Genomic DNA, 16,378 nt, shown 5'->3' with positions numbered 1-16,378 from the left:
CGGTTGCCGAAAGTAAAACTTCATTTGGGATCCGTGTCTCTTTTGGTCATTTGATATTACGTTTGAAAACAATTTTTAAAACTAGAAAAACAACTCGATTTGATTTTCATTTTAAAATGATAACACCTACATTGAAACACAGCCGGGCGGCACAGTGGCCGACTGGTTAGCACGATGGCCTCACAGTGAGAGACAGCATCGGGCGTGGCTTCAATCCCAGCTCCGGCCATCCTGTGTGTAGTTTGCATGTTCTCCCCGTGCCTGCGTGGGTTTCCTCCGGTTTCCTCCCACATTCCAAAAACATGCATGGCAGGCCGATTGAACACTGTAAATTACCCCTAGGTATGAGTGTGAGCGCGGATGGTTGTTCGTCGTTGTGTGCCCTGCAATTGGCTGGCAACCAGTTCAGGGTGTCCCCCGCCTACTGCCCAAAGATAGCTGGGATAGGCTCCAGCACCCCCCGCGACCCTAGTGAGGAGAAGTGGTACAGATGATGGATGGATGGATGGATGAAACACAGCCTGATATTCTAGTTCAGGCATCACCAAATGGCGGACCGGATCCGGACCGCGGGATGGTTCGGACCGGATCCATGGCCAATCTATGATGATTTTTTTTTCAGGGCGCATTCGCAAACGTTGGCGCTGCGATTCCAGTAAAAGGCGTCACTGATTTGAGCCAATCAAATCTTTTGTTTACATTTTTATTGATTCTGCACTGAACATGTTGACCTGGTTTACTTGGATAATTAGGCTTTCCGTTTATTTTTAGGCTGATAACTCTTTGATTAAAAAAAAAAGGTAAAATATGTTAACTCAATGCTTAGCACTTGATATATTTCTGCAGGAGATATTTTACTGTTTTTTTCTGGAACTTGTAAAGAAACGTCGAAAAACAGTTTGATTTTAAATGTTTAATTCTAAAACAAAAATAGAATACACAGCACCAGACACAAGTCGAAATACGACTCGTATATTTGTTTTAGATCCCCGGAAGTTATCACCGACAGCATTTCTTCGACTGACCAGGCGATGGCAACAGTGGAGTGCCTAAAGACAAGTTTGTGGTGTGTACCGCATATGCTTAATTTCGATCGTACCTTCCACAAAAGCTAACTACACTACAGAATTGTTTTATAATATGGTAAATAAAGAAAACAATGTAAGAAAAGTAGTTAAAAATCTTTAATGGAAATCTAAAAAGCTAATCGTCTGTCTTGGCTAGCGTTATTGCGGCTAGTATGCTTGCAATCAGCCTCATGTGAATGTGGCTTGTGAATGTTGCATAACTGCTGAATACAGGGATTTATGTATTCATATGTATTACACAGATTCTTAAGTCTGTGTAGGACTGTGATACAACAGTGTATAAACCAATCAATCAAAATATGATTCATTGTTCTTTAACTGAGCACACCATTCTTTACCTTTGCAACACTGAAACATTAAACACAGACACCAAACTCCCTTTTTTCTCTCAATCCACCCCATATTAATAATTTTATATACACAAATCTCGATTGTAATGAAGTTGGGACATTGTGTAAAACATATATAAAAATCATTGCAAATCCGTTTGAACTGATATTCAATTGAGTACACCACAAAGACAGAAAAAAATACTCATTTTGAAATTGATGCCTGCAATACATAAAGAAAAAAAGCTGGGAGAGGGGCATGTTTATCAAGGTTATTTCACCTTTCCTTTTTTAACAACGCTCAAGCATTTGGGAGCAGAGGACACTAATCGTTGACTCGTGGTGTTTCCTGGTGTTGTTGATATATAGTTTTCGCTTTTCCAGGTAGTTTTAACTTGCACTTGTAGATATAGCAAAGAACCACGTTAACTGACAATGGCTTTCAGAATTGTTCCTAAGACTACATGCCAATATCCTTTACACAATGATGCAAATTTTTTAATGCCGTGTCGCCTGAGGGATCAAAGGCATTCAATGTGGTTTTCCACCTTTGCCACTTACGTTCACAGATTTCTCCAGATTCCCGGAATCGTCCGATGATATTCTAAAATCTCTGCAGTTGTATATTCAGAAACTTTCTTAAACCGTTAAAGTATTTGCTAATCATGCTTTTTGGGGATGCTCCTCTCATATCCAATCACGACTCACCTTTTTGTAACATGCAAATTTTGGGGCATTCCTCAACTTTTTTTTTGCTGTCCTTGTCACAGCTTTTTTGGGAGCGTGTAGCAGACAGCATATACAAAATTAGTGAATATTGGATTAATATTTCATTAAATTTCTGAATTCTATGGCTTTATTCACAATTTTAGTATGGTAGCCATGAATATCCTCACAGAGGTGTAAAATATGCCCTTCGTCCAGTACTTAAGTCAAGTGCATTAATCATTATATCTGAAGTTTTCACCATTGGCACACTTGACCACCACAGCAGAAACTGAGCTTAATTTGACATTGGACTCTGGAAGAAGCTTCCGGGGCTCCAGTCACCATGAACCACTTCCAATCCATTTCAGTTATTCTGGCTCTGGCAGCCATGATGTGAAATTGAGGATGTCTTTTGGCGAATGAATCATTTCAAACACAAGAGGTAGGAGCCGAGCAAGGCTTGCATTAAAGCATCAGTTGTGAATAATTCCCAACTAAAGGTAGTTTGATCTCAGCAATATGGGGTAGAATTTTATCTTAGAGCTGCCGGAAAAGGGTACGATGCAAGTCACTTTCCATTATGAGGTTTAGGCTTTGGACACCAGTCGGTATTGGGATATAGTAGGCAGTGGACTGTCTTAAACCTGTGGAATTGGAAGTTTTTTGTTAATGCATCATCGAATGAGAATATGAGCCAAGGTACACCAAGATCTATTCATGTTATTTTTCTCTACCTTGTTGGATCTTCAACCAGTGAAAAGCCTCCAACGATGCTAACCACATTCCGTCGATTCTCATAGCCTCCATAGCTCAGCGTCACCTATTTTGAGAAGAATAAGCATCTGTTGTTTGCCTTTCAAAATCAGATTTTCTCATTTCTGACTAAGAAATGTAGACTATAGTAGTTATTTTTATTGTTGGGGAGAATGTTGTGAAACTAAGCATTGCCTTAAAGATCATAATTGTTCAAATAGACGGCATGCTATGATTAATCGCAAGCACGTTGTCCACTTGAATAATAAAAAAAAAGGCACTACTGATACAAATGCAGACAATATTGTGATAATACTGACAATGATGATCATTTTACTCACAACTATAATAGACGCCTCCTTCATACCAATGAGGGAAAACATAAAACTCATGCTGGATGCAAATTGGTAAAAGTTATACAATTTGCAGTTAATCATCACAGGCCCAGGTAGTAAGGCTGAATGATTTATCAGTTTCAGATTAAAATTGTGATCTTATGCTGCGTTTCCATTAGTCTCAAACAGACCCACACCACTCCGTTTGGCTGGGGGTAGTTGCTCCGCTCCGCGGCTGTAGACCTCTCTGTGGTGTTCTTGTGTTTCCCTACAGGGCTTGGGCGGCTCCTTCCCACATGCTGGTCACGCCCCTACATCTTCAGGCTCCTGCTCCTGCACACCTGTCGCTCATCAGGATCATCAACACCACCATTTAAGTTTGGTGCAGCCAGGAGTCAGCCGCTAGATTATTCTTTCCCATGCCTTGGTACTGCGGCCCACATCTGCCCTCCCAGTGAATGTGTTTTGGCTAGCACGCTAACCTGACTCTCTGTGCTTTTGTTTTCTCGTGTTTGCCGCAGCTTCAAACCTACTAGCCCAAGCCCTGCCTCACTGCTACCTGCATCCTCTGGATTCTGGATTGCCCTCCCTGACTCAACCTTCTGTTCCAAAGGACTCTGGACACCTTGCCTCACTTCCATTCACTCACAATAAATCCCTCCTAATGGCCTTAAATGACTCTGCTTGCTTTTGGGTCCTCCTTGGTTGAGACCAACCATAACACTCTCATTCAAGTGAATGGGGCCCAGCGAGCAAGGAGTAAATATTTATCACAAGTGTCAAAATTTAATCCATCAGTACATATGGAATTGTAAGTATGGTTCATCATTGCCGTAAAACACGATTATATTTATTGTACATACTGAATTTTTATGACTTTGGTGACAGTCGGCACGTGGCTCTGCCTCACTTGAGAAACAGAAAATAGGCATGTGCAATGGAATTTCTTGCAACATCATTGTCAATCAATCAGATTACAGTGACAACATGGACCCACAGAATTTTAGAACCACCTCCAAGATCATTCTGAAAAGCAGTTCCTTTGTAACCACTCAGTTCCAAAAAAGTCTAATGGAAACGTGACCACTGGGGTCCAAGCATGGTTGTATAGGTGTGGCAAGCCGGCTAATGGGAAAGTGCCAGTAAACGACACATTTTGTCACCAATCAAAGGTCATGCTAAACAATTGCATCCAAGGTGGTTAAAAAGAAAGCATCGAACGCGAGTGAATCCCTGCTTTCTTGACTGCTCACTAACGTGAGGCGCTACGCTAACTTGCCCCGCACCAGCAGCTAAGAGCTTCTCTTCTCAAAGTAACTAATCCTCGCCACGGTGGCGAATACGAGACTTTTATCAATTACCGTTAGCATATAAAAGCGGACAAGAGTACTTAAGCATGCAACAATACAGAGTAAGAGAGAACGTGACAAGATGAAGAAGCTAATCCTCATCGCTAAACTATTGTAAAATGTAGCATCGCAAAAGACCAAAATAAGTGCTCAGTATACAGAATACATTTCATGAACGGTAAATTAGTAATACAGTTTTTAAGTCTCTAGAGATAATCTAAGACACTGATTCACATTTAAATAACTCATTCAGAAATGCTTCCATTGAGTCATTCTATGCAAAATCAGAAAAAATTAACAGTTTAATTTTAATGAAACATGTTGTACTTGTTGAAAGTGACGGCACAACACTAAATCTAATATATTATGTCAATTGTAGCAGAAGTTTGGGAGCTACAGCCCAAAATTTTATTTAGGTCAGCAAAAAGGGGCTTGGTCGCCTCCTTAGAACCTCATATCTCAAGAACAATTTGGTCTTCACAACATAGTTATTGTTGGAAAGGGAATTCAACAAGGATTCCAAATATGCACTGATGCATATTTTAGTAACTTGACCTTTTGGTCAAGTCAATTTGACCTTGTGGATCATGTGACCTTAAAACATTTGATGAAATGTAATCCCCCACGTTCTGTATAACATTTAAAAGGTTTCAAAGATATATACACCCAGATTTGTATACACACCCCAAATATTCATTTAATATTCATTGAAAGTTAAATATTCATTGCAAATCTGATGGTATGGCTCCACTGACTTCCTATTGCTGCTAATCAAACAAATGTAAATCTCTGAAACGTGAGCGATTACATTTCATGAAACATTTTGTTCGAGCCACTTAATCCACTAGCTCAACTTCGTTGTCTAATTATCGGTCAAAATGTAAAGTTATCAAAATACAAACCAGTCTTCTAAATGATTGCACAATTGGATTCCTTGCTGAATTGCCTTTCCAATAATAATATACAGGGTTGACTCCATCTTTATGCGCATAGGCTATGAACACAAATGCACAAACCTGCTCCAACATACTGTCAGTGGGCAGCTTTTGGAGATTCTCAAGGTGGGAGTGGAAAAGGTGTGTGTGTATTAATGTGACCTCCAGCAGAGCCTCAATAATATAGCCGATGGTGCAGTCATCCGGGAGACGGATCTTCTCTGCGGTGCTGATGAAATTCCCCAAACTGAAACCACAAGATAGAGTTACAGACTTCAAAAGACTTTTGAAATGTAATCATTGGAAAATGTTTAACAAAGATATCATATGTGATTACATCTGTGCATCTTTGTAAGGTGTGCAACACAAAATGTTTATATAATCTTGAAATCTGGGTTCCTACTAGTTTCTTCAACACAAGTTTAAGACTTTTTCAGGCCCATTTAGACATTTTTTAAACTTAATACCTATTTCACAACCACATCAGCAAACTAAAACCAAACCCGTGAATTTGTGTTCATTTATTTTTCAGAGGTGGAAATGTCCAATGTGCGCGCGATGTACAAATGCAGCGACTAGAGCAGGGGTGGGCAAACTTTTTGATTGGTGGGCAACAATGGGTTCTAAAATTTGACAGAGGGGCCAGACCAGGAGCAGATGGATGGAGTGTTTTGGGGACCTAAGTTCATCGGAGAAAAGAAATCTGACAGCAAAAGTAATTACCCATCACCTTCAAGGCGTGGCCATGGGTGACCGCCGACGGATCCTTGTTTGCAGCTCTCATTCATGTGAATGGGACCCAGCCAGCGGAGCATATGCTTGCGGAATTTTTTACGCAAATACAGTAAACCCCCGGTTATCGCGGTTAATGAGAACCGAGACCACCTGCGAAAACTGAAAATCCGCGAAGTAGCGGCGCACCTTCAAAAAAATAAATAAATAAAAATATATAAATAAAATACTTATATATACTTCGCACCTATATGTATATATATATATATATATATATATATATATATATATATATATATATATATATATATATATATATATATATATATATATATATATATATATATATATATATATATATAGATATAGATATATATATATATATATATATATATATATATATATATATATATAGATATAGATATAGATATATAGGTGTGAAGTAGTGGCGCACCTTCAAAAATGCTTAAAAAAAAATAAAATATATATATATATATATATATATATATATATATACGGGTAGATAGAGAGAGAGTGAAATTCATGTTATAACAAAAAAAAAAATATTATTAAAACTTATTTTTTTATTCCCCAGCCATTATTTTTGTATTTATTCAATTACCTCTTTTTGTACTTATTTAATTACTTCGACTTTTACCTGCTTGTACGCCGTCCGGTGTGCCCTGTGAAATGAAAAGGTGGCATTTTTCATTTATTTATTTATTCATTCATAACTGACAGCCTCGCGCTCCCCTCATGCCCGGGCAGAAGGTGTTCCTCTTCGGCTTAACTACCACGCACGCCGGCCCGTCTCCTCCGGAGCTCTCGCACGGTCCCGAACGAAACGAAATGTCGCCGCGCTACTGCCCGGGCGGAAGTTGTTCCTCTTCGGCTTAACTGCCACGCACGCCGGCCGGAGCTCTGGTACGGTCCGAACCGCGCGAAACGTTGCCCCCGATAGTGCCGGGGGAACGTGCTCTTCTCCGTCCACTCTCTTCTTCGCCCACGCTCTTCTTCGGCGCACGCCGGCCGTCTAACCGCTCCAGCGCCCCGTCGTGCCGCTCGGCGAAACTACAATGCCCCCGAATATTTTTTAGACCCGCGAAGCACTGAACCTGCGAAAGGTGAACCGCGAAGTAGCGGGGTTTCACTGTAATAAATACGTTTTTCAGAGTCAAAGAGACTTTAGCTGGTTGTACGTGAACAACCTATAATTTTTTTACAGCCGCCACATCATGAAATTTGGGCACAGCCTAGAGCCCTGACAGAGGATAAAATTTAAGATGTATCAGACACCAAAAGATATAAGACGCGGGCAACCCTAATACCAGAGATGGGCATTTCATCCTGGGGACGGAATTGTTCGGCCGGCCGTCCATTTTTTGGGACTGAGGACAAGAAATTGCTAAAAAAGGACGGACTACGCAAGCACTGAAGTGGGCAAATAATTGCAATCTTGAAATGTTGTGTGTACAGAGTGGGAAAAAAACACGCTTGTTATCGGCATAACTATTAAGCAAGCGTTTCCTCAAGTCGGCCGGTAAGTCCACTTTAGCCACCCGTTTTTGTTTTGTTTGTTTTGAGTCACGCTAGCTCAGCGGCGCATGCGTAAGCCTCCGGTTATATTTCCTCAATGGGAGGGAGTTTGTGACGAGTAGGGCAGTGATAGGTTGAATTTGCTCCGTTGTTGTTGTTTTTTTTTTGGGGGGATCAATAATTTATCGATGCCATTTTCTATTGATATCACTCACCCACCTACCGTGAAAACACATCGATATCGAATTATCGTCACAGCCCTACCTGATACAGTAAGACAGTTTAAAAGAAATGCATGATGAGGAGAAGACAGGACACCTACCTGGCCCATGGACTCATTTTCAGTGCCAGACCTCGGCTGATACAGAAACCCGCACCGCCTGTTGCAAACCAAAACTTGACTGACACCTTAAATAAGAAACATTTTATTTTGAGTAAAATATGAAGCAATGTTAACCATTAATATCAGCTACCCTCTCCTGGAAACCCATAGTCAACAAACTTAGTGGTTTACTTTAGTAGAATATTGGTGGACCTATATAACATTTAACAATGGAGTGGACGCAAAGATTTGAAATGTGTTCTTCATGACATACTTATGTTTTTTGTATTTTACAGGGCTGGGAATTCCTGTAGCAAACACAAAAATCAATCCATAATACTAATGGAAGCTGCAACACATGGGAGGAAAAATTGATACTTAATACTAGCCATAATTCCCATTCAGAATAGGTTTAAAACTTGATTGAGGTGTAGTTACTGACCATTCCATTGCTCTTGACCCTCTCTGCAGCTTCGATGGGGTGGTCAAGACTGGGCCGACCAAGGTAAACATCCTGGCTGTGGTGGTAGGATGATAGCAGTTGCAACAGACTTGGTAGGACCACATAGTTATCATCATCCACATGGCAGAACCACCTAAAGGAGACAAAATATTACTAAAAAAAACTTTCTTAAGGTATTGTTATCAGTTCAGACTTTAGTTCCCCCCTCCCCACTCACTTCTTTTGTGACTCAATGAATTTGTCATACTCAACAGACATCTTGCAGCAGAGAGCCTGTCGAGTGTGAGCCGCTGAGCAGTTGGTGTTAATAATATTTGCACCTATTAGAAAAGAGATAAACACGATACAGTATGTAGTTTCTTTATAAAACTATCAAGTCATCTGATTGACGATCAGTACTCAAATTCCTAAAATGTGTCTTTTTTTCCGCCCAATTCTCCATTCTTCATTCTTAGTTGATGGGTACATTACCTGTTCTCATCTGCAGATCTTTGTCTTCACCATCTGAGAATAAGTAGGTCTGGAAGAGACAAAGACACACTGTGTTAAAAACTATCAACTCATGCACACATGCCCATGCAAACCCACGCACACAGTTCTCATACAATCGGCCCATTGTTTAAGGAGCATGGTGAGGTACATTAAAACAAAATATAGTTCAGTACAGCACCAGATGAACTCACACATTACAAAATAGGCAGGGTCAGGAAGCAAAGAAAAAAAACATTTACCACCATCGTCTGCTGTTGAAGAATCCAATATTATTAGTATTAGCATGACTATGTAATGCAAAAGTACAAAAAAAAGTTAAAAGTAAAAAGCTTCACTTGCATAGAAATAGTCATGTGAATAGAAGTGTGAAGAAAGTGCTACCATGAAGTAAAAAAGCCCCAAATGACTTAGAATTTGGATTACCACTATAATGGTGGTGAAAAATACGCCTCAAAATTTGACAAGATTTTCTCTGTTGACTATATTTCAGTTGTGCACTTGAACAAAGTCATATTCCAATCATGACGAATTAAAAACTGAATATTTCCTGGTTGTTTCATTGTGAACTAACTACTACTGTTCCACGAAGGTTAAACTACTCTCACCTGTTCTTTTGCCTGTGATATCCAGGTCTGAATAAGCAGTTCCAGTCTGGACTTGTGGTACTTCCTGGTGGTTTTAACTGCAATAAAAATGTCCTTCAATTCCAAAAGGTCTCGTGTTCTAGGTCCAAGAAGTATTCGACCTTGTCCTTCAGGCATAGAAAGCGCTTCAGAGTTTTTTTCAGAGTATGTCTCTTTGTAGTCATCATTCTCAAATAGTTCCGTCTCTATGGTACCATTTATCCCTTCAGAGCTTATATTCATTCCTGTGGCCCTTTCTTTGTCCACAGCAGAATCAGACACTGGCGGAAGCCCAGTATTGTGCTGTAAAGTGTAAGCTGAGGTCTTCACTTGAGGTTTGGGCTGCGGCAGGTCCACCTGGCGGGCCGTGGGTTGAAGTGCTGGGATGAGCAACAAGAGGAGGCCGCCGAGCACAAGGGAAAACAGGAAGCCGATCTTACTGACGCCCACCGATGCTATGTGCATTCTGGCGGGCCGATGGAGGGAGTGCATCAGCCTCCAGGGCTGAAGCCACTTTTGACACTGCCTCGTCCCATTCTCACTCCATCACACCGAATTCTGTAGGAGTTGAGGGATTTAATATTAGACAGACAGACATGAATTTAACGTTGTTACATTTCAAACGTTCCCATTTTAAATATATTGAACACATTTTGAAGGAAGGGGTAAAGGGTTAGGCGGCACGGTGGTCCGACTGGTTAGCACGATGGCCTCACAGTGAGAGACAGCACCGGTCGTGGGTTCGATCCTGACTCCGGCCATCCTGTTTGGAGTTTGCATGTTCTCCCCGTGCCTGCGTGGGTTTCCTCCGGATACTCCGGTTTCCTCCCACATTCAAAAAACATGCATGGCAGGTTGATTGGACACTCTAAATTGCCCCTACGTATGAGTGTGAGCGCGGATGGTTGTTCGTCTCTGTGTGCCATGCAATTGGCTGGCAACCAGTTCAGGGTGCCCCCCGCCTACTGCCCGAAGAAAGCTGGGATAGGCTCCAGCGCCCCCCGCGACCCTAGTGAGAAGAAGCGGTATAGATGATGGATGGATGGATGGAAGGGTTCAATAATGAACCATTTTCAAGAAAACAAAGTGGGGGGGGGGGAACTTCACAAGTATAGCACATTGGAAGGAAAGTTCTATGCATTCACTAGGCATTGGTCAGAAATTCTGCAATGAGCCCATAAAAAATATAAAAACCCTTTAATTAGTCTTATGACTGTGGACGTGGCTGTGTTCTGAATTAACCAGAGGTGGGCACATCACAAAACTTTGCTGGTTCGTTGTTTGCCTGCGGCCAGGCCACAAGTCAGTCATTGTCAGTCTGTCATTGTTTCACACACGCACACACATGAAAGCATTTAGCAGTCATTACAAGCATCGGTCACCAAATTGATTAGGTATGTTCAAACTTTTATTTCAGTGAGGGGAGCCCCTCTTCTTGTCCGCTTGAAGTCACCCATGTATGCACAAACACACACGAGACATACAACACGTGTTTTCATCAGTCGCGAAATGGTAGTCCAGTGAGTGAGTCAGTGAGTAACTGAGAAAGTCCGTCAGTAATTTGCCATTTAGCAAAGTAATAATTAAAAGTACAACTGTCCTGACAGAAAATAATTTCAATAGAATTAAAGTCACCTTGTAGAATGTTACTTGAGTCAAAGTCCTAAATTATAAGACAACTGATCTCCTTAAACATAAAAAGTGATGTTCTGATATTAAATCTACTTGGGCATTGGAAGTATTCCAAAAAAATATCAGTTACAATTCTATATATTTTTTTGCTTTAATTCTAATTTTTACTCTGGTGGCACAGGCTGCAGCAATCAAGAGCTGAGTAGGCTGTCCAGGGTTACGTTAATAGTTAATAGTCCAGATTAGAACTGGTGATTACACAGGTGCATTTTACATTAACTGTAGATTCACCACTGAACTGATAGTATTGTTGATGCTCTTAGACAAAACGAGTCTTACATTAAAAGCTGGTCCAGCTGAGCTGGCGCCGCCATCTTAAAAACTGAGAAATGGCTGAGTCTCTAATCGTCACAGTAAAGCCATTTCCACATTGCACTGATGTTTTGTGGTTTTAACCACGGGGCGCGGCGCAGGACGATGGAAAGATGACGGCAGCCCTGCACTAGCATATCCATATTTGGCAGTACTAATTGTTAAGCTAAAACAGGTAGTAGAGTAAGTGGCTTGGTGCCCGCGAGCTCCAAAATCACACATTTTGACCACTTTCAACAAAGCTGATACATTTAACGTGATGATCTCTGTGCATTGCTATGTCTTCTTCAGCCTGTCACGGTATTTATATTGTGTTTCAAAGCTTAGGGCAGTGAGACACATTTATTATTATTTTCCGAATGTTATTTACCGTATAATCACTGCCAGCATCTCTTGCTATCATCATTTTGTAATGACTCCGCCACCACTTCTCCTATTGGATGCGCTGGCTGTCATCTGAATTTTTCAATTTGGATTCGTTTGGCGTCTGCTCAGTGTGGTATGAAAAGGCTTTAAATGCACACTTGCTGCAGAAGTGCAATTAAGCTCATTATTTTAAGTAAGACACATTTTCTATTGATTAGAAATGTCCTCTGTTTGGAAAGGGTTTTCTTATTTCCACTTTGAGACATTGTCAGTTTTTAGTTTTTTTATGGAAAAAAAAAAAGTAAATTAAAGTCAGAATGTTATTATTTTTGATTGGCTGGCAACCAGTTCAGGGTGCAGCCCGCCTACTGCTCAATGACGGCTGGTATAGGCTCCAGCACGCCCGCAACCCTAGTGAGGAGAAGTGGTTTGGAGAAATGGATGGATTATTGTTATTTTATTGTTTGAAATTCTTAATATTAATTTATGGCAAGTATAAATATTAAAATAGTACTATAACACCCTGATAAGGATTTATGTCAGTGACTGAAATGCATTTTTTCACCATAAAACGGGGGTGGGAACTTTGCACTTAAAACACACCACAATATCAGAAATTAAGATATCAAAAAATGTCATATCCTCCTGACTACCAGGGAAAAACATGTTCTCCAATCACATTTATTTTGAAATTCCCCAATCTATGTGAAGTAATTGGAATACTGCAAAATAAATTTTTATTTTTGTTTTGAAGCTATGATGTGTCTTCTCCAGTGGACATCGGAACTCAATACAGGGGAAAACGGAACTTCATTGTAAAACAGTTAGTCCAACAAAAACATCAAAAAGTCTACTTGACAAAGTGTTCAACATAAATATTACAGTCCATCATCTCTTTTCTTTTGTTTCACTTTTGCTTCTATTATGCTTATTTGATATGATACTTCAAAAAGCAATTCCCTTTCTTGGAAACACAAAGGAAAATCTTGCACTTGGAGCACATAAATTTGTTTCACTGTTGCCGCCAGATTGGCGACACCTTGATGCATGTGTTTTATCTACCATCTCTGGAAGATGCACAGCATCATAGTGTCTCAGAGCTGCATTTGACTGTGGTTTTCATTTTTGACGTGGGGAAGTGAAGTCATCATCGCTATCACTTGCTTGGGCTCGAGCAATTAACTCTGCACCAAAGAGCAATTTGAGGATCATCAAGGATCTTCTGTGGTTTCTTCCCCAGACACTTCTTTACTGAATCCATGAGTTGGTGATTGCCAGGTCAAAAAAGTGGAAAACTGCACGCACTGTCCCTTTTCTAGTGCGAGAGGCCATTCTGTGGAAATTCAACATTCGATCGATCAAGTCCACACCACCCATGTTGGTGTTGTGTACGAAGCAATTGCCATCGGCCTTGACACTTGGACAAATCTTTTCTCTTTCTTGGACCATCTTCTGCATGTGTCCTGAGGTTAAATCCCATAGGCAAATGATGGCATGACCACTGGCTTGTTTTCCAACCATTTTATGACAGCAAGTTCAGGTGTGCGTCGTCTCACCACCATCTCTGGTGACCCCCTTTCTTTCCATTTGAAGAGCTTATCACCTAAGATCTTGCAGTTGTTTGGAACCTTGTTATTCATGAGGGTTCCAGTCGCTGTCAGTCCTTTTGTCATCAGGGTGTCAAGGAGACTGATTGTCGTAAAGTACCAGTCAAAGAATAGGTGTGTGCCTTGGGGAACAGACTCTGTCAATTGAAGAACAGCTTTTTCCCCAAAGCCCGATCCTCCTGTAGCTGTGAAAGTGGTCTCGCCTTGGTAGACCACAAAATCCAAAACTAGACCAGTTGGTGCAGCCAAGACAAATGCCTTAGTCCAGTTGGGTTTGGTTTGCCCGGTACATACTGGTGCACTGGTTATCGACCAGTCAAAGGAGCTACTTGCTCGTCAATGCACAATTTTGCTGTTCTTGGCAGACTCAGACATCCTTGCCTTTCTTTGCTCAAGAGGGACCTGATTCTGCACAAGAGATCCCTTGTTTTTTCTCCATCTAAAACATCAAAGTTGTTGACGAGCTTGATGGAGTTTCTCAATTCGTAAAACTGGTTTCTAGTCATGGTTTCCGCCACAATTTTTACTCTCGTACTTGAAGCTCAATACGTTTGAATCTTTGGCTATCCGAGACAGCCCATGTAAATAGAATTTCCAAAAAATCTGCAGGAAAATTCCCTCTGCTTATGGGAATGACCCTTTCTTGTCATTTGGAAAAAAAAGAGCAAAATGGACGAAATAACTTCAAATGTCCACTACAAAGGACATGTTTTAGACACTTGAATACTAGGCTCAAATACACTTAAAATAACTCAAACAACACTTTAACATGTTCATAAGAGTCTTATAAATAAAATGCCAACAGCATTTCAAGGCAAAATGTCTTTGGTAAAAAGTATTAAACACTTATATTTTCCTCTTCCCATAAAAAGTGCTTGCACTGAGGGAAGCCATATTCGTCTATGGTGATGGCAAGGTAACAAATCCCCCACCAAGCTCTGAATGTCCTCTACAGAGCACAAAAAGAGTTAATGCAATTGGATGCACTGGGTGGGAGATATTTAGGTTTAGAAATGTCCTCTACAGAGGACAAATTTGAACTAATGGTAGTCTGGAGGCTATGGGAATCATTGTAATTTACATTAGGATTTGGATTTCTGTATCATATAGTACAATCAGAACTCAAACTTAGCACTCCTGTATGTTAATACAGAAGTTGCAACAAACTATAAAAGCTATATTATGTTCCATAATTATTGAATAATTTATCTTCTCCAGTTTATTTTCATTAATATTTCTAAAAAGGTTGACAAGTTGGTACATCTTAGTTCATTCGTTTAATGAAAACACACACACGTTCTTGTCTAAAGCAACGAAACTATCAAAAATCATTTAATAATTTATTTATACCGGTTCCGTTAAAGAATAGCAGATTTGAATTAAGCTTACCATAATTGGGTCACACAAACTTCAATCACACATTAAGGGTAACTATTGTCGTCGATAAACACTTTTCAAACGTTTGCATGAAATCGAAAAGTTATAGTCCTTGATGCGCGACTTAAATCTCGTTCGCATCTGAGAAAAGTTCGCCCTGAGTCGAAGTGTTCAGACGCATAAGCGAAAAATTCACCATTATTATTTTTTTTTTTTGCAGAGAAAGAAGGGCAGTCGGTTTTCACAGAAACTTACCAAGAAATATCGGAGGATACATCGGTATTCCGCAATGAGACGCTGTATGGCCTGAGCCACTCGGGAGAATGTGATCAAGTGTGGAACTTTAACTCAATTAGCCAAGTTAGCTTACTAGAAAACAATCGTCATGCGCGACCAAGTTGGAGGTTCGAGATTCCCTCCGCCCGTGCGACTCAATGCCTTCCACTTAATGTTCTGTATGATATAGTTAAAACCTTGAATAGTATTCTTGATCACCCGTGCAGACTCAATGGTATTTCTCGGCATCAATACAATCTTATATAAAGACGAAAATAAAGTTTCGTTCACTCCACTCATTATCGGCAACTGAATCAAGTTTCCGGGATAAAAAGTTTAGTTTCCGGTATGGCTTTCAAAATACTAGTTTAATATTTGTCATACTTGGCATGGAGCAGGTGGGCGCAGTAAGACTAAAGTCAACAATATTTATTATTATTACATATAAGTGGCAGTTATACAATAAAGGCTAGGTTGCAACAGGTTTAGACACAATTTTAAAGTTCAAAAAGTTACCTTGTTTATTGTTGAGCCAGAATATGTTTTATCTCACCTGTCCCTAATGGAACCCCATAATCTTCTGATCACACAATGCAATGAATTGCACAGTAGTCTTACCTCATTTGAGATTGGCAATAAAGTAACAGTATTAACAATGGCATATAGCAATAGTTTGTTATTTCTATTTATTATTTGTAATCATTGTGTAATTATTATAGTCTTAAATATTATATTAATTGAGATTTTGCACAAACATGGTTTTCTGTCTCGAATGATGCAGTATAAAGAGGGCCTTGATTCAACGGCTGCTACAAAAATACCATAATCAAGTATTTCAACAACATACAGATTTAAGTTAGATGAACATGTGTCTGTCAATTTAGGATGAATTATGAAGATGAACATATGTCGAGGTTCTAATGGGGTACTAAGACTGTCATAGACAAGAAGGACACGAAATAGGACAGCACACACAATCTAAATCTAAACCCCAAATCTTTATTAACCACATCACACACACACGCACCCCCCCCCCCCCACACACACACGCACACGCACCCCCGCACACACTCACACGCACAC

At 40.2% G+C, this 16,378-nt stretch overlaps 1 protein-coding gene and 1 long non-coding RNA gene across 2 annotated transcripts; one reads left to right on the top strand and one right to left on the bottom strand.

Annotated features, from left to right (window-relative positions):
* Positions 1–763: 763 nt before the first annotated feature.
* On the top strand, positions 764–3,883 carry LOC148317042 (uncharacterized). Its single transcript, XR_015840054.1, has 4 exons — positions 764–800; positions 986–1,066; positions 3,488–3,640; positions 3,735–3,883. It is a non-coding gene; the product is annotated as an uncharacterized LOC148317042 (long non-coding RNA).
* On the bottom strand, positions 1,167–15,623 carry rfng (RFNG O-fucosylpeptide 3-beta-N-acetylglucosaminyltransferase). Its single transcript, XM_088284771.1, has 9 exons — positions 15,275–15,623; positions 9,648–10,223; positions 9,022–9,070; positions 8,768–8,870; positions 8,530–8,683; positions 8,088–8,173; positions 5,579–5,744; positions 2,860–2,945; positions 1,167–2,769 (listed from the first exon to the last, which is right to left on the bottom strand). Exons 2-9 carry the CDS (start codon positions 10,155–10,157, stop codon positions 2,694–2,696), a joined length of 1,230 nt encoding a protein of 409 aa, XP_088140897.1. The 5' UTR covers positions 10,158–10,223; positions 15,275–15,623; the 3' UTR covers positions 1,167–2,693.
* Between the last annotated feature and the right edge of the window lie 755 nt (positions 15,624–16,378).

Source organism: Idiotropiscis lumnitzeri, chromosome 20 (assembly GCF_059441095.1).
Source record: "Idiotropiscis lumnitzeri isolate Australia: NSW breed Sydney's pygmy pipehorse chromosome 20, RoL_Ilum_1.0, whole genome shotgun sequence".
In the NCBI taxonomy this organism is placed as follows: Eukaryota; Metazoa; Chordata; class Actinopteri; order Syngnathiformes; family Syngnathidae; genus Idiotropiscis; species Idiotropiscis lumnitzeri.
This window is presented reverse-complemented; position numbering and strand designations above follow the sequence as displayed.